General features: G+C 55.1%; 8 protein-coding genes across 8 annotated transcripts; 4 read left to right on the top strand and 4 right to left on the bottom strand.

Annotated features, from left to right (window-relative positions):
• Positions 1-225: 225 nt before the first annotated feature.
• DSM5745_08463 (uncharacterized protein) lies at positions 226-1,874 on the bottom strand (the record flags this gene model as incomplete). The annotated part of the gene is made up of 5 exons (XM_026750479.1): positions 226-430; positions 481-699; positions 749-1,151; positions 1,198-1,706; positions 1,750-1,874. 5 exons carry the CDS (start codon positions 1,872-1,874, stop codon positions 226-228), a joined length of 1,461 nt encoding a protein of 486 aa, XP_026600492.1.
• A 453-nt stretch (positions 1,875-2,327) lies between these two features.
• Positions 2,328-4,146, bottom strand: DSM5745_08462 (sulfatase family protein; the record flags this gene model as incomplete). The annotated part of the gene is made up of 2 exons (XM_026750478.1): positions 2,328-2,794; positions 2,847-4,146. 2 exons carry the CDS (start codon positions 4,144-4,146, stop codon positions 2,328-2,330), a joined length of 1,767 nt encoding a protein of 588 aa, XP_026600491.1.
• A 246-nt stretch (positions 4,147-4,392) lies between these two features.
• DSM5745_08461 (uncharacterized protein) lies at positions 4,393-6,345 on the top strand (the record flags this gene model as incomplete). The annotated part of the gene is made up of 8 exons (XM_026750477.1): positions 4,393-4,573; positions 4,621-4,757; positions 4,807-4,889; positions 4,936-5,033; positions 5,079-5,199; positions 5,244-6,075; positions 6,123-6,228; positions 6,278-6,345. 8 exons carry the CDS (start codon positions 4,393-4,395, stop codon positions 6,343-6,345), a joined length of 1,626 nt encoding a protein of 541 aa, XP_026600490.1.
• A 435-nt stretch (positions 6,346-6,780) lies between these two features.
• On the top strand, positions 6,781-7,500 carry DSM5745_08460 (uncharacterized protein; the record flags this gene model as incomplete). The annotated part of the gene is made up of 1 exon (XM_026750476.1): positions 6,781-7,500. One exon carries the CDS (start codon positions 6,781-6,783, stop codon positions 7,498-7,500), a length of 720 nt encoding a protein of 239 aa, XP_026600489.1.
• Positions 7,501-8,534: 1,034 nt separating this feature from the next.
• Positions 8,535-9,746, top strand: DSM5745_08459 (uncharacterized protein; the record flags this gene model as incomplete). Its single annotated transcript, XM_026750475.1, has 1 exon — positions 8,535-9,746. One exon carries the CDS (start codon positions 8,535-8,537, stop codon positions 9,744-9,746), a length of 1,212 nt encoding a protein of 403 aa, XP_026600488.1.
• A 317-nt stretch (positions 9,747-10,063) lies between these two features.
• Positions 10,064-11,645, bottom strand: DSM5745_08458 (cytochrome P450; the record flags this gene model as incomplete). The annotated part of the gene is made up of 5 exons (XM_026750474.1): positions 10,064-10,254; positions 10,315-10,724; positions 10,770-10,918; positions 10,965-11,299; positions 11,345-11,645. The coding sequence occupies 5 exons, from the start codon at positions 11,643-11,645 to the stop codon at positions 10,064-10,066; spliced, it is 1,386 nt and encodes a 461-aa protein (XP_026600487.1).
• Positions 11,646-12,637: 992 nt separating this feature from the next.
• On the bottom strand, positions 12,638-13,705 carry DSM5745_08457 (uncharacterized protein; the record flags this gene model as incomplete). The annotated part of the gene is made up of 1 exon (XM_026750473.1): positions 12,638-13,705. One exon carries the CDS (start codon positions 13,703-13,705, stop codon positions 12,638-12,640), a length of 1,068 nt encoding a protein of 355 aa, XP_026600486.1.
• A 1,001-nt stretch (positions 13,706-14,706) lies between these two features.
• Positions 14,707-16,072, top strand: DSM5745_08456 (uncharacterized protein; the record flags this gene model as incomplete). The annotated part of the gene is made up of 3 exons (XM_026750472.1): positions 14,707-14,842; positions 14,945-15,414; positions 15,560-16,072. 3 exons carry the CDS (start codon positions 14,707-14,709, stop codon positions 16,070-16,072), a joined length of 1,119 nt encoding a protein of 372 aa, XP_026600485.1.
• Between the last annotated feature and the right edge of the window lie 577 nt (positions 16,073-16,649).

Here is a 16,649-nt window from a genome sequence, read left to right as displayed (position 1 = left end):
CGGTGCGTTGGTCCTACAGATCTACGGATGCTTTTGATAACAAGGGGGTCGGGTCAGCCGGTCGGACAGTGCGATGGGGCATACAGTCGTTACGTGCGGTCGGCCCTACGATGGAATACATTCGGAACATGGACATATCACTACGCTCGCTTCAATTGTATGTAAATGAAATTACGACTTAATTCAAGCCAACGTTCCCAGTTGCAATGCAGATGCATATGGCAATCAACTCGACCTTGACGCTGAAAGCCCCTTTGCTCCCCTCCGATGCGTGAAATAACTCTGCAGGTTCAACGCGAGTGCCAGCACCCACGACGCCGCAGCCAAGGCACAGATGGCCGTGAGCCCATGCAGGTAGAGCGGTTTATCCTCTGTGCGGAAAATCTGGGAGCCGGAGATGCCGGCGCAGTTGGCGGCCATAACCACCAGCCTTTGTCTGTCAGTTCTTTGTTGACGATCGATAAAGGGGTCGTGACGTACGCCATGGCTACGCTGCGCTCTTGCGGCGTCTTGCAGTATACGGATAGCCACCCGATGTTTAGGACGTGCATGCTCGCGTATGAGACATTTGCGGCGGCGATCACGCCGTACCTGTGCCATTGGCCTGATGTTGCTGGTGTGGTGCGCAGGCAGGCGTATGAGATCACGTTCCATGTTATGGCGATGAGGACGAAGGGGCCGCGGTGGTTGAGCTTGTCGCTACCTGCTGTCAGCTTCGTTCCTAGTAGGTATGGGTGAGGTGACGTACGAGAGATACGAGAGGATCAGGACCCAGAGCATACCGCAGTACACCGGGACAGACGCCAATGCGTTTGCCCGCACGGCGCTGAAGCCGAACGACTTGATCATGCTGGGCGTGTACTGCGTCAACCCCTGGAACCCGGACATGGCGACCAGCGTGATGAAGAAGTGCTGGATTATGCGGGGCTGGCGCACGGTGGTCCAGATGTCGCGGCCGGTGATCTTGATGTGCCCGGCGCTTTTCTTGGGGTCGTCGAGGAGGACGCGCGAGGTTGCGATGTGCGATTCGCGTGGCGTCAGGTAGCTCCAGCGGCCTGTGACGGAGCTGATGAGCGGTCGGCCGTCGCCTGCCTTTGGGGGCACGAAGAGGATGAAGACTATTCCGATGAAGAGGGTGATTACGCCCTCGACTGGTTGAGTTAGCGTGGTCGTTTATGGGATTGGACTGAGACGTACCGAGGAAAATCCACCGCCAGCCAGCAAGACCGCGTTTCCCGGACAGGGTCAGGAGCCCGGCTGAGATCAAACTCGACGTCGCACCGGAGAACATCTGCCCGAAGAAGAAGAGCGTCACCCGGAGACTGGTCTCTTCCTTCTTGTACCATGTCGACAGGTAGTAGAGCGCTCCGGGGATGAAGCCACCCTCCAACAGACCAAGCAGAAACCTTGTCACCAGATACGCTGGGTACGACTGGATAAAGGACTGAAATGTAGCCACCAGCCCCCAGGCAAAGAGCTGAGCAGACAGCCACCGTTGAGGCCCGACTCGCTGCAGGATCACGTTCGACGGGATCTCGCTGATGACGATGCCGGCGGACAACAACTGCGTGCCCACATTGATCTGGTTTGTAGTGATGTTCAGGTCCTCGGTGATGGTCGATGTCAGCGCGGCGCTGATGTTCCCTCGGTCGATCTGGAGGGCGAAGAAGGCGAAGCCCAGGATGGGGATCAGGATCGTGTCGAGTCTGCTGGGTCAGTATGAGAAGGCACCCAGGAGCGGCAGCATACTTGAACTTGAGCTTCTTCTCTTCCTTGTCGTCCCAATCCTTTACAATGGGAGAAATGCTCGAGTCAGAAAGAGCAAGGCCGTTCTTCTCGGCGTCAACGACGTCCACGTCAAACTGTTCCTTCATCGCAGCCGTGGTTCGGATTCTAGGATAAGCACAACATCGTATCTGACAGGAGAAACTCCGCATCCTTATATGTCCACAATTTTCCAGTTATCGCCTGCTACCAGGCCCAGGCATTACGTTGCCAGCGGGCATACCGCATGTTTTGCGTTGTCGACAGCGGACCGCGCTATGGCGCAATCATACTTCTCCATCAGCACTCGCTTAGCCCGAGGCCCAGATCCTGACTCGTTGGCGTCTTATCGATCTAAATTATGCCGGTTTGCGGGGCTTGTTTCTGTTCTACTTTTCCAACGGTTCTTCCTGACGTTGGGTCGGGGTTTTGCCATGCGGTGCCCGCGTCTCCACGATCATGGAGGATCGAGTTCAGGTCATACGAGATGCACTACGCAATAATGCAGGTGGAATCTTGAATTCAGGCCTTGGTTTGTTATGGCTCATCTAACTTTCTACGATTTATGTCCAAACATCCCAATTCAACCCGTATCTCGTGAACGGAAGCGCATCCTGCGGTCCCTCTACCTCAGGGATATAGCCATGTTCGCAGTGATCAAATGAGACTCGCGCCTGGCTGGTATAGAATGCGTCGTATAGCGGATTCAATGCGTCTTTCAGGTTCTGCACACTTCCGCCCGGATGCAGGACGTCCCATGGCTTGATGCATGTCGCGCCTTTGCATGACTTGAGGACTAGCAGAATGCTGTCTAATCTGCTGATTACCTGTAATAGAGGGTAGCCGAAGATCTCGCTGGCCTGTTCTTTAGAGGTGAACAGGTTGTTTAGTTGGTATGGGTCGGTGATCAAATCGTAGAGCTCATGCTCGTTGCTGCACCAGACGGAGTAGTAGAGGTTGTAGCCTTCCCCGATGATCCGCACTGACTTGTAGGTGTTGTTGTTGAAGAACGGGAGGTTCGCTGGGTTACCTAGATTATCTTGTCAGTTTTCTTTGCTCGTCAAGACGCATTAAGTACTTACTCAAAGCTCCCCTCTCACCCTCAAGGTACGAATTTCCCCAATACTCAACAGTAACGTGCTCATGACGGATAGAAACAGCGTTCGAACCCACCGAGCTCGGCAGTGGGATCGGCGTGCCGTCAAAGTCCTCGCGCAATGGGATCTCCGCTAAACCGAAGATAGTCGGCGCGAGGTCGATGTGCGTTGTAACGGCTGTTTCGACTTCGTCCTCCGGCACCCCGGGTCCGCGAATAAACAAGGGTACGCGGATATCCTCTTCGAACCCACACGCCTTTCCGGGTGGCAGCCGGTGCTGGCCGATGTGATAGCCGTTGTCCGAGGTGTAGATGATGTACGTGTTGTCGAGCTGGCCGCTGCCTTCGAGACGCGTGACGATTGAGTCAACGAGCTCGTCGACGCCCTGCAGAGCTCGCAGGCGCTGGCGGTAGAAGTGGTCGTGGTATTCGATGGTTGATTTGTTCTGCTGCGGTAAGGTCTTGATCCAGCTGGCGCCGCTCGGCTCGTCTGGGTTGAAATGCGAGGTCCGTGGGACCTTCACGTCGCTGAACAGATCCTTATGGCGATCAAGCGGGATTGGCTCCGTCATTACCGTGGGGGAATGTCCTTTCCCCAGAGCGCTAACGTCGACATTGGAATGAGGTGCAACCGGCGCAACCGTCAGAAAGAAAGGACGGTCGCCATTCAGCCCGTCTTCCAGGAATCCGAGCGCTTTCTCCGTGATGACCTCGACGGTATGCCGGCCTTCGTAGCTGACCGGCTCATCGCGATTCCGTTGATACGTCGAGTTCAGGTACGAATAGGTGAAGGGGTCCAAGAGGAAGTCAGACCCAGTGAAGCCGTTGACATAGGGGCTATGGTAGTTGTCGACGGTGTGAGCGTTTAACAGCTTGCCGGTGTAGTAGGTGTCGTATCCGGCGGATTGCAGCCACACCGGCAGGAAATTCTCGTTGAAGCCGCGGTCGACGAACTTGGGGTATCCTCCATATGGCGGACTCACGTCGGTGACGTTCGTGTTGTGTGCCTGGCGGCCAGTCCACAGGCTGACTCGTGACGGGCAGCACAGCGCGGTCGTAACGAAGTGGTTGCTGAAGAAGGTGCCTTTTTGCTTGATGTGCTTTGACAGCAGGGGCATGTAGTCAATTGAGTCGAGCTTCAGGTCCTGGTCATCGGTTATGATGAACACGAAGTTGGGTTTACCCGTTAACGGCGCTGGACTGAGGACTTGTTGAAGGTCGAAGGGAAAGATGGCGTTGACCGCAATGGCCGACGAAAGCCATACCACCGTTGACGAGAACTTCATGATGCTGCTGTGCTGGCTGTGCTGGCAGCTGAAGAGTTGGAGAGCGAACCATAAGTATGAGCTTGGCCGAACTGCAGTGGAGACGACCAGATGGCGCCATTTTAGGGGCGATGAGCTCCTGGCATCCTGATCCTGCATCTGCATAGAACAATCCTCTCCAAAGATGGCGTGCTTATCGCTGAACTCCGACGTTCAGACTATTATTTTTTGCCAGTCTCGAACCATGACTGTTTCATCACCGCAAACATGGCCCAGCCTCAGTCCGACGAGACGACCCCGTTGAACCCGGGCCATCCCAAGTACCAGGCAATTGCTACCACGAATGTTGTCGCCGACGAGGAAAGCGATGCGGTCCCGGAGAGTCCGTCGAAGCCGCCGGTGCAGGTGCTGACCAGCGTTGGCAGCATCATTGCCGTGCTTCTTCTTGGTATGAATCCCTTCTTGGAGGAAGAGCAGTTGCTAACTCTACTCTAGGCGAGTTCATTTCCAATGCCGATGGAACGCTCGTCATGGCAGCGACGGCGCGCATTTCGTCCGAGTTCAACCGCCTGCAAGGCGCCGCCTGGCTGTCGACTGGGTATACTCTCGGAGTATGCGTTGCGCAGCCGATGGTCAGCTACTGGATGAGTGAGTATGTTGAGTCGCGCTGACAGTATGCAGTATGGAAAGCTGGGCGATATCTACGGCCGGAAACCGCTTCTGCTCTGGTCCTACTTCTTCCTTGCCTTGGGCTGCGTGGTTTGGTGAGTTAGGCCGATCCAGCCATCGCACCATACTGATTGGGCTCAGTGGACTTGCAACAGACATGTGGATTGCAATTGTTGGCCGTGCTCTGAGCGGCATTGGAGGCGCGGGCGTCATGACCATGAGCGCAATCATCATCACCGGTAGGCTCTGCCCTGGTCGTAGAGTGTACCTGTTGACATTGTTAGATATCGTGGCCAAGCGAGAGATCGCGACATGGCGATCAATCATCAACCTGGCCATGACGCTTGGTCGCAGTCTTGGAGGTCCTGTTGGCGGAGTCTTGACTGATACAATTGGCTGGCGATGGTACTGGCCTTGGATTATTCGAGGAATGATGCTGACCTGGACAGGGCTTTTCTGCTACAAGCTCCTTTGCTTGCGATCGCCGCCCTTCTCGTTGTCATTCAACTCAAGCTCGTCCATTCTGATCAGCCTTCCGGCCAGTCCAAGATCAGCCGCGTCGACTTCCGGGGCTCCATCCTCGTGGCCACCAGTATCGGCACCCTGATTCTCCTCCTCGATCAAGGCGGGAAGGCGTTCCCTTGGGCATCTCTCCCTACCCTATTCCTAGCGAGTGCCGCAATGCTGACTTTCGGCCTCTTCATCTACACTGAGCTCTACGTCGCAGCGGAGCCGATATTCGATCTTGCAATCCTCAAACGCCCCAATGTGGCCGCCAGCTACCTCGTCAGCTCCTTCCAGGTCGCCGCCCAGGTCGGCATGATGTTCACGGTGCCACTCTACTTCCAGGTCTCCGAGCGGGCGTCAAGCACAGTGGCAGGAGCGCACTTGATCCCCGCGGTGGTCGGCAATGCCATCGGCGGCTTGTCGGCCGGGCTCTTTATTCGGAAAACAGGCAACTACAAGCCCGTTCTCGTCGCGGCTGGTTTAATCGCGTGCATCTCGTATCTGCTTCAGTTCCTCCGCTGGAATGGAGACACCGGGTTCTGGGAGTCGCTGTATATTGTCTTCGGTGGTCTGGGTAGCGGCTCAGCTGGGTCCGCGGCGTTTGTCAGTATGACGGCGTTCTTGGAGCCTGGTGAAATGGCTATGGCGACCGTGGGGTATTCGCTGCTCATCAACTTTGCCCTCACGTCGGGCATCACGTCCAACTATACCTTGTTGTCGTCGGAGTTTCGGAGGCAGCTGCGGAGGAACCTGCATGGGAAGGGGTCGCATAAGGTGAGCCAAGCATGCTCCCAAGGGTATCGACTGGACTGACAGAATAGATCATCCATCGTGCTTTGTCGAGTATCGAGTACATTGCAAGTCTCACCGGATCCCTTCGCGAGACGGTCGTCGGAAGTTATGTTGCTGGGTTGAAGCATGCCTACAGTAAGTCCTGCTCGAGGGTTTGGGCAAAGAAAGTACTGATTCGGGACAGTCTTCTCCTTGATATGCTCTCTGTTGTCTTCTGTGACTGCTTTGACTGCAAGAAACCACCGTCTATAGATCGATCTGTTCAATCTCATGTTAGCTAGATCACTTTGGAAATAGAAAATGACACCGATCTTGAGCCTGGCTGTATCAGAGTGAAGATGAAGAATATTGAATGAACGTTGAGGCTTTGAGGGATGGCAGTGAATGCCTCAGATATATATTGGGAAGGAACACCTTCACCAGGAACCATCCTCCATCTTCCAGCATCCCATTCTCGGCCGTCCTCTCTTTCTTATACCGTCAATTGCATCTTTCATGCTCTCTGCCACGGCATTATTTATCTTTTGCGTCGTATCGAATACTAGCGGTCGGGCTCAGCGAAGTGACGAGTATCCATTTTCATCTGTTATCCCATCGTTCGCTGTGGCTTGCCTGTGGCTCAGTAGTTCTGTGTGGCTGTGCGCACTTTTGAGTGTTTTGGCCTCCTCCCAACCCCTCAGCACGACCATGTCCAGCCTCTCCCAGTCTCGCTGGGCGCCAGCGTCCGCCGGAACCCAAAGACAATCAGATCGAAATCCAGGTTTCCACTTATCACCCTCCGAAGAACTCGCTCGTTTCCGTAAAATCGCCGCCCGCCTGAGATGGAAGCTCCCGTTCCTCGACGCCGGATACCAACGCGCGACCGCCACCGCGGGGGAAGCCATGGACGCAGACGAAATCGCCCAGGCCGAGATTATGTTTAAGCTCGATTTCCATGAATACTACGCCCTGCTCGAACGTGCGCTCGTGCATTTACTCGCCGTCTTCGGTGTTACTGTCTCCGCAAAGAATAACCTCCCCTGGGCGACGTCGCACCGGTACCACGCGAATGTTCTCGACGCGCTGCAGGTCAAGTCGAGCCCCCTACATACTGTGCTGGGAAGTGGGAATACATTTGATCAGTTGAAGCGGGCGAAGGAGTTGCGGAATCGGTGGAAGACGGCAGACCTCTCGGCTGATGAGAGACTACGCGATGACTTCTACTCTGCGACTAGGGTCGAAGAAGTGAAGCCGCTCCATAGCTATGACCTTGCTGAAATACTGAAGGCGGTTCTGGGAGGGATTGAGCGGGGATATGAGTTGGCCGAGGCTCATGTGGCGAAGCATGACACCTCTCGCAACGGACATGACCGGGTCGCGGATGATTGGGCTTTTATCGTCGATGCAATGGATTGGGAGGCTGTATAGACAAACAAGCGCGGGTAGGGCCTCACTAGGTCTCGTTAGAAGACGATTTGCGCCGCGGCCTACCCCGGCCGGGATCTTGGACCCCTCAGAAGACCGGACCATAGCCTGGTCGACAGAACCAACCAGCCGAAGGAGTCACGAACGAGAATCCTGACAGTGGACGACAACCCAGATCGCCGCGGCAACCCTCGGCCCTCACCGACACCACGCTGAGGCGCGGACTGGGTTAATTGGCAAGATTCCATGTCTGCTCCGTTGATGGCCTGACCGGGCTCGGGTTTGCTACCTCGTTCGCGCGCCAACGCGAAGCAATCGATCCGTTGAGATAATCGCCCAATAGAACAGGAAGACCAAGAAGTTTATCCACAGATCAGCCAGTGATACAGGTGGGCATAGTCGCAGTGGATGCTAGGGAAGCGGCCAAAGCGACAAAAGGTCTTGATCAAGTTTGTAGCCCATTGCAGTGCTCCTCGTCTTAGACCCTATCAGCGGGCTCCCGTGTATCAGCTCGCGCTCGGAATCGTATATATGGATGCAGGTGAGCTCAGCATCTTTTTGGGACCGCATACGTGCTAACCACCGGAAGCGCCCATGACTCCGCGTCTCCCCTCGCCAACAGCCATCATGAAGGATAGCACTGAGCCGGGGGACTGGTTTGCGGACGAGGAGGAAAGACAGGAGCCATGGTCAAGGGGCGCGATGACGGTTTGCTGTCGGGGAAGGTTCGGGAAGACCCCGGACGCCAGGACCCTGAAGTGACGTTACTATTATTATTCGAGTTTATCCAAATACGATTTGCAACCGGAACAAAGATCCAAGTTGTGTAATTGAAGACGTCAGCATGTGTCCGGAGGCAGTAGGAACAGGGAGGCCCGCCGATGATCATGTCGATGATGTCATCGTGACAGCCCTGACACCTCGCCTACAAAAACCTTCAACGCCCTCTCACCAGCACCCACTTGATCAATTAACTCTATCTACCTATCTATCTCCCATCTCACTGTTCCTACCTCAATTCCTACAACACAACCACAATGTTCAGCCGCACCTCAAGACCCGCCGCCCGCGCCGCCCGCCGCCAGCTCCACGCCCCCAAGACCTCCCGCACCACCCGCTTCCAGTCCACAGCCTCCAACCCCTCGCCCGGATCCAGCGGAGCCCTCGCCGGCGGTGCCGCAGGCGGCGCCGTCGCCCTCAGCATCGGCTACGCCTGGTACCACTTCTCCGGCGCCAAGGCCGCCGTCCGCACCGTCAAGGAAACACAGGACTACGCCAACAGCGTAAAACAGGGGCTCGTCAAGAACGCACCCGAGCCGGATAAGGCGCTCCAGTGGCTTCGTGAGACTGCGGGCAGTTATGCGGCTTGGATCCCTGGGGCGCGAGGATACGTTGATACGCTCTTTGATGACCTTGAGACGATTAGGGGGAAGCATGGCGAGGAGTTTGATGCTATCATGAAAGACGCGTATAAGGAGATGAAGGACCTTAGTCGGAAGGGTGGCGCCAATGCTGATACTGCCTTCCAGGCGATGAGTATCCTTCAGAAGCACCTGAACCGCTTGCTGGATCTTGGGGGCGATGCTGCGGAGGATATCTTGAACAACCACCCGCAGTTGAAGGAGAAGGTTGGTGGGAGTATCGATCAGCTGAAGGAGCTTGGTGATGCGTATGGACCGCAGGCGAAGGAGGAGGTCAACAAGACGTGGGAGCAGATCAGTGGGATTATGAAGAAGGGCGCTAGCCTTGACGCCGCGAATGAGATCCGCAAGCTTGTCCAGGAGAAGCGCGAGAAGCTGCAGAAGCTGGGCGATGAGGCGTGGAACAAGGGCATGGAGGAGTCGAAGCAGTACCTTGACAAGAACCCCAAGGTTAAGGAGCTGGTGGAGAACAATGCCGATAAGCTGAAGAAGGGGAACTTCTCTGAGCTGTGGGGTCTTGTGAAGGACAGTGCTTCGAGTGGAAAGACCGAGGACGTCGAGAAGTATGTCAAGGATAAGGTCGGGCAGGCGAAGAACACGGCTGAGAAGAGCGGTTTCAACATCGACCTCGACAAGTGGTCTGGTTTTGTGCCTGGTGGCTCGGAGGTCCTCAGTCAGCTGAAGGATCTGCAGACGGTCGGCGAGAAGAAGGGCAAGGATGCGGAGAGTGTGCTGAAGGACACGGCCAGTGAACTGCAGGAGGTCCTGAAGAAGCGCAAGGAGCAGCTGGAGAAGCTGGCGGACGAGGCCAAGGAGGAGGCGAAATAAGCTGATCAATCTGTACCATATCGATACCACGAACAGCAGCTGTATAACTAAATACTATTCATGATCTGCTGCCACACATTTCAAATGAGTAGACGAAGAGGATCCGAGCCTGGGTAGAAGTAGCGAAAGCCTTGACAGAATCAAACTGGCCAGGCAGACGATCCGAGCAGTGTCCCCAAGCTACTTTGCTCCAAGGGCATGATTGACGACCAAGGCTTCGTTTTGCCAGGATCCAGGCGCAACTGGTTATATCCATTCGGCAACGCAGGAATCCGAAGCTTCTCCACTGCTATTCGCGATCGAAAGATCTTTAATGCCTACTTACTCCGTCCCTTAAAGTCCAGCATCAACGGCCCAACAGTAAACGTAAACGTATCTTTCGCATCCCGATCAAACGCCTCGCCCGTCTGCCCGGGTGCAAAACCAATATCGAACTCTCGAGCTATACGTGCAATGACAAGGCGCATCTCCATGAGAGCGAGCTGCTTCCCGACGCAGCCGTATCGACCTCCATAGACAATTAAATGTTAGCTCGTGTTCGACGCCGGTTTGAGAAGGGAAGACGGACCGAGCTGAAAGGGAAAGAACGCCCCTTCATGCTTGACCAACTTATCCTTTTGATCCAGCCAGCGCTCGGGTATGAATTCGTCTCCTGCTGGGAAATACCGGTCATCTCGCTGGACGACATATTGCGGGACGACCACGATGGTGTCGCCTGGGATCCAGACTTCGTCGATCTGCAGGCCTTCCGGTGGTGTCTGTCGCGGCTGGCCGCTGGGGACGGCTGGTTTGAGACGGAGGGTCTCGTTGATGATGGCTTCGAGGTATGGAAGTTTTCGAAGAGCTTCGTTGTTTATGTTCGACGTCTCACTCCCTTCTGCGAAGGCGGCGTCGAGCTCCGCTTGAAGCTTCTTGTAGACGGCTGGATGCTTGGTTAGGAAGTAGAACGCGTTTGCTAAAGCTACCCCCGTAGTGTCGCTGCCTTATGTTAGATTCAATTGATTCAGCACGGAGGACAAGAACTGGACTTGCCTGCCTGTGATGATGAGGAGTCGGCCGTCTTCGTTGAGTGCCTGCTCTCCTGGAGGAGCAGACTGATCCTTCTCGTCGATTGCTTTAAACAGCCAGGAAATAATATCTTGGGGGACTTTGCTGCCGGATGCTTCCCATTCCTGCGGATATCAGAGATGATCCACCTTACATCAGAAGAGTACTCACGGCCTTCTTCTCCGCTATTCGATCAGCGCAGTATGTCATAAACTGCCCATAGTTACCGACTAGGCCCTGAATTCCACCTAGAATCGTCAGAACCCAGGGAACAGGCTTCAAGATCCCAAGAACCAGCATCTGTTCGTGGAGCTCTTTGATAGCTGCGTGTTCGGCCGCGTCTTCGAGTTGCCGGAAGTCCTTCGAGAAGCCGACAAGACCCATCACATCAAAGGCCAGGTACATAGTCCACTGGGTGATATTCAGCGGCTGGCCGAGACGCGACCGGATCTGGGAGACAAGAACGTCCACTTTGTGCTGGAGTCGGGGCTCGTAGATTGGCAGGGCTACGACGCGTCAGTGAAGGTGGTTATTAGACGGCGAGTACGCACCCTTCATGCTGAATCCACGGTCCCAAGCCCTCCGTCGCCGACGGTGTGCATCAGGGCTACGGGTTGAGTTGAGCGAAACCTGGGTTACGTTGTCAGAGACATGGCTGTACCATGTTGGCTTTGTGCACGCAGATTGAGGACCCGCTGTGAGGTGGACTGCCGATGGTCGATTGATTGAGATTTCTCGAGGGCCCGTACGGACGAAGTCGCCGTATTTCCGATGCATCTCTTTGAGATCGAGATGGTACTGCGTTCGCTTGGTTGCGTGAATGGCGGCCGATATTCTGGTTACTGATGCCATCCGTGGTCCTGGGAAGTGGCGGAGTCGGTGGAAGAAGGCGCGGTACACGACGATGCTGATTGTCAGTCCGAGATTGAACGAGCATGATGCTAGGATTGTGTTCGTAAGGGCGCGGAGCCAACTGAGCGAAAAAAAGTAGGCATAGGTACCATACAAGCCGAGAGAGGTCGACAGGTAAAGTGTCCCCAAAGGCCGGAGCCGGTTGTCAATCTCGCAATGTCGGATGCACTGGTGAAAAGCTAACCCAAGCACGAAGAAGGTGACCGCTGTTTGCAAAGGATCAGGGCCAAAGAGGGCTGTGAGAGCGGTGATGAAGCTCATCTTCGTTCCCCTGCTCGGTAGGGCAGGCAACTGTTTGGAGAATGAGGGGAAATGGGGACAGGATCGCTTAATATGATAGCCAAGCAAGAAGGATTAAGGTGCAGCAATGGCGTGGACAAGGACACTGTCATATTGCTATTCTATCGAGGATTATTGGCTGCTGCGATCTAGTCTGCCCTAAACCGGTCAACGGCGTCTTTAGCGCTGGACATCAGACAGACCTGCCTGGTGCATCGCAAATTGGCAACCTCTGCCGCTGGCTGTATATCAAACTGGCCCAACTGGACTGTCTCTGGCATCGGCGGTTCTTCGCGTCTACACCCGAGAACGCATTAACAAGAGCCCTGTGCGGAACGACACAGGGAGTGGAGACCGAAGAGGTTTGGCAGTAAGACATGACCGAGAAGGTGATTTCCAAGGGGCTTTTCGAAATTCCGAATCTAGGAAAAATCTGATAGAGAAGCTGGATGGTGAGGTAAACTAGGACAAATGAATTTGACAGACCATTACATAACGGAACTATTCTGGAATAAAAAGAAGAGAAGAAGAAAAGCACGCTGACTAGGCACAATCATTGTGCATTAGGGTATCGGCTCGATCCAGGGGATGAGCGGGTGAGCGCAAGAGTTGGGTATCGCCAGCTAGGGAATCTAGCACTTGGGAGTGTCTGCTTAAGCCCACTTTCCGAGAAGGGCCATGATACCGGCACCCCAGAGCAGAGAGATGATCATAAAAGCAAGGCGCTTGTTGTCCTGGGTGCGGTGGGGGTCGAACAGGAAGTCACGAGCAAGGAGCTCAACGAGACCGGTGTAGATAAGGATACCTGCCGAAATAGCGTCGAAGACTCCGGATACAACGTTCGCAGTGTAGGAGCCGGCGTTGTAGGTTGTGCGGACACCAAGACCGATGGCGATGGCGATGGGGGTCGTCAGGCCATAAAGCAGACACAGAACCCAGGGGAGCCAGCTGCCCTTGCGGAAGGGAATGGCCGACATTCGGGCACCGATACCAAGACCTTCAAAGGATTGGTGGAAGACGAGGACGGGGTACAGGGTTGGGAACTCTTCGCCGGTGGTTCCGAGGTTGAGCCCGATGATGACGGAGTGGAAGATGATTCCGAACTCGAGGATCAGGAAGGCTGCGATTTGCTGCTTGAAGGAGCGTTCCGTGAAGCTGGAATTGATGGACTGGCATTCGAGGGTGTCGTCGGCTTTGTTGTCCGCGCTGGGGGAGCCGACTTGTCTGGAAACGGCCTCCTCGTTGTTGGTCGTGCTGGTCATGAATGTCTCCGGGTCCTCGCGGCACACTCCGTATTTGACTTCCACGTAGCGCTCGGCGCCAAAGTCCATGAGGAAAATGCCCATGACCGAGGCAAGAACGATGGCGGGACACCAGGAGTAGTCCGCCCAGTGGCCGGTCATGCCGACGCAGCTGGCAGGGCCGATCTCATCGTAGGCAGGGTCGAGCAGATGGATGAACGCGGTGGCGACGATGACTCCGGCGCCGAAGTAGCGAGCGAAGAGGTAGACGTAGTGAGGGATGTGCATGCGGGGGAAGCGTTTGGCGAGCATGGGGAAGAAGGTCACGGCGGTCGACACGATGAAGATGACAAAGATGGACGAGACACGAGCACCGAGGCGGCCGTCGTAGTCATTCTGACCAGCGTTCATGTAGCAGACGATGTCCCTGGGGTCCGCGGAGTCCAAGTCTACGGAGTTGGGGTTGAACGACTCAGACATGGCGGCGGATGGCTGGCAATGAAACCAATGGAAGACTTGTCGAGGTTGGGAGAAGGTATTCCTCAAGTGAGGCCGATGGAGTTGGTGTTACTTATAGAAGAGGTCGTGAAGGTTCGAGGACCAGCGGAGTCTGAAGGATGAAGCTCCATGGGTGGCTTTGGGGACCCTGGGAGTGGAAAAGTCATTCCAACAGTCACGGCATTCGGACTCATAGCCTCTTTCAGCGACAGCCAAGAGGCGTTGATATGCTAGAGAAAGCATTTCTGGTCATCCGAGAAGCAAACATCATATCGACTGGTTGATATGGATCCATACACTCTGCCAGTAGGATATCAGGCTCGGCATCCCCGAGCGCTTTTGCCGTCGTTCCCTGACAGCTGCTTGCCGGTGGTGGAGACGCTGCCCTCCACGATGACATGACATGCTTACTCGGGGCTCCATCACAGTGCCTAGAGCCACTAGAAGCTTGTCCAGGCTTGTCTCTCACAGCCAAGAAAGTGCGACGACTGGCCGACTCCCGAGTCAGCGAGATGAAGTACGAGGACCCTGGGGGTGAGAGGTGGAACTAGCGAGAAGAAATTTCAAACCACTCTCGCCTGATTGACCAGAATGAGCTAGGCAGAAGGATAAGCCTATATCGCTTGGAGCTGTCATGATTCAGGATAATTATCGAGTTTTGCTGGCAAACCCATAGCTGGGAGGATGGTCGGCGACTTGATCTTGTCCACAGTGCATAAGGAGAGACAGATGTAGTGTCTTGTCAGATCGAGCGTAGCGCATAGCAGGGTCTCTTCAGAATCACCGGTGTGAAACGTATTGGATACGTCCAGGTCAGTCATGGGAGTTCAGTGGAGAAGACTTCCCTCTCCTCCTGCATCCATCATCCATCTCCATCATCCATGAGCAACTCCCACGTTTACCGGCAACTTGGATCGGGCTTATGGGCGACAGTATCTAGTGCAATATGCCGAGTTGCCCTTTGATGCGAGAGAGCTCCCGCAATGTCGACTACGCCTGAAAAGGGCAGGAAGGAGTTCTGCTACACCCACTGCCAGACTCCAGAGGGTCTTCCGCAAGCTGGAGCACTTGCAACGCCACATAAGACGCCGTTCGTCCTCTTCCATCCTCATAGCCGCCGTGGCAACTTGACTGAATTGTGATCTCTCAGACACAAATGAGAAGCCGTTTGGCTGTCCCTGTGCCTTCACTTCTCGGCTGTCAGGTTAACCCTTCACATAGGCACCGGTGGCGTTTCAATCACTGGACTACTCCTTGCCAAAGCCGCAGGCGCCACTACAATCGTGACCTCCTCCAGCGACGAGAAACTTGAGCTCGTCAAGTCCGAGTTTGGCTTCGACTACGGCGTCAACTACAAGACGCACCCGAAATGGTCGAAGGAAGTCCTCCGTCTGACCGGCGGCGAGGGCGTCGACTACACTCTCGAGAATAGCGGCTCTGGAACAATCGCCGAGAGCATCAACTCGGTCAAGATGGGCGGCAATGTTAGCGTGATTGGCTTCTTGTCCCAGGCGAAGGAGATGCCTGATGTTGCTAGCCTCGCACTGGCCAAGGGGGCGGTTGTTCGTGGTATTACTGTTGGCTCGACGCAGCTCCTCAAGGAGGTTGTCCGCTTTGTTGGCCGTAAGGGTCTCCGTTTGCCGGTGGAGAAGGACTTCGGCTTCTCTGCTGAGGAGGCTATCAAGGCGAAGGTTTGACTATCTCGCCTCAGGTTCGCATATTGGCAAGGTCTCCATCGACGTTGCTGGCCAGTAGATGGCAAGCATACTAGCTTGATAGAATTTGAGTAGTCTCTAGAGAAATTCTTTTATGCTATGCATTGCTAAGCTTGAATAGATACTAAAAATCAGCACACGGGGAAATCCCATAGCAAAGCTCAAAGCTATCCTGGAAGACCTCGTCCGACCAGCAGACAACATCCAGCGTCGTCCCCAGCCTCGCCGGGTCGGGGTTATCCAAGGTGCCCTCATTCCCCAGATAGAACCGGCCCTGGAAGTCCGAGAACCGGAACGACTTGGCCGTCCTCGCCTTAACGCTCAACCACTCGCCCTCAAGCCCAAGCTTCTTCCTCCCGTCCTTCTCAATCCATTCAATCGACACGCGGTCCTGGTTAATCATCGGCCGTTTGGTGGCATCGCCATCCCCGCCCTCATCTGCGATCGTCACCATGAACCGCGACCGCTTCGTCGTCGACAGGCAGATCAGGTTCCCGCAGCAGTACCAGTACGTGCTCGGGTATCCGCGGCGCCGGATGAAATAGCTATATCCCGAGAGATAGTCGTGGTCGAAGTCGCTGGCGGCCGGGAGCAGCTTCGCGCCGAGGTCTGGGTAGTTTCCCATGCTGTATAGGAACATTTTGCCGGCGACAGGATCAAAGACAGGGTCTACATCGTGTGAGACGTGTGGGCAGATTGCCATTCCAAGTGATGCGATGTTTTCCGGACTTTCTTTAATTTGCAGTACCCAGAGCTTTGGGGCGAGCCGCTCGATTCCGATCGGTGTGAGGGTTGTCGTTGTCACACCGATGCTCGGCACGTTCAGCGACTTGCCTTCGTTGTCTTGGAGGATGCGGAAGAGCGTGTCGGCTGTGTTGCGGTCTGGGGAGAGCACGATCCAGACAAAGTGCGGTGCGTTGGTGCCCGAGTTGGCGGGCCGCGAGGCGATGTAGTGCATGTATACCATTTTGCAGAGTGAGATAGACGCGGAGTTGGACTCTGGGATGCTCTGCAGCCCTTGAGTGATGCTGGAGTCGGCATCAGAATGATGCAAGACCGTCTACGAATCATGGGCCTAGCCCTACTTTCCACGGGCCCAACCCTACTTTCCATGGGAATAGCCCTACTTTCCATGGGACTACTGTACAAGACACTTGACTTTGAAGGTTGACTTCGAACTGATGATATTCTATTCAGTCTATATCTAGTTC

The sequence above is a fragment of the Aspergillus mulundensis genome (genome assembly GCF_003369625.1).
Source record: "Aspergillus mulundensis strain DSM 5745 chromosome Unknown scaffold_10, whole genome shotgun sequence".
Classification (NCBI taxonomy): Eukaryota; Fungi; Ascomycota; class Eurotiomycetes; order Eurotiales; family Aspergillaceae; genus Aspergillus; species Aspergillus mulundensis.
The sequence above is the reverse complement of the archived record's forward strand: the minus strand, read 5'-3'. Positions and strand labels throughout refer to the sequence as shown.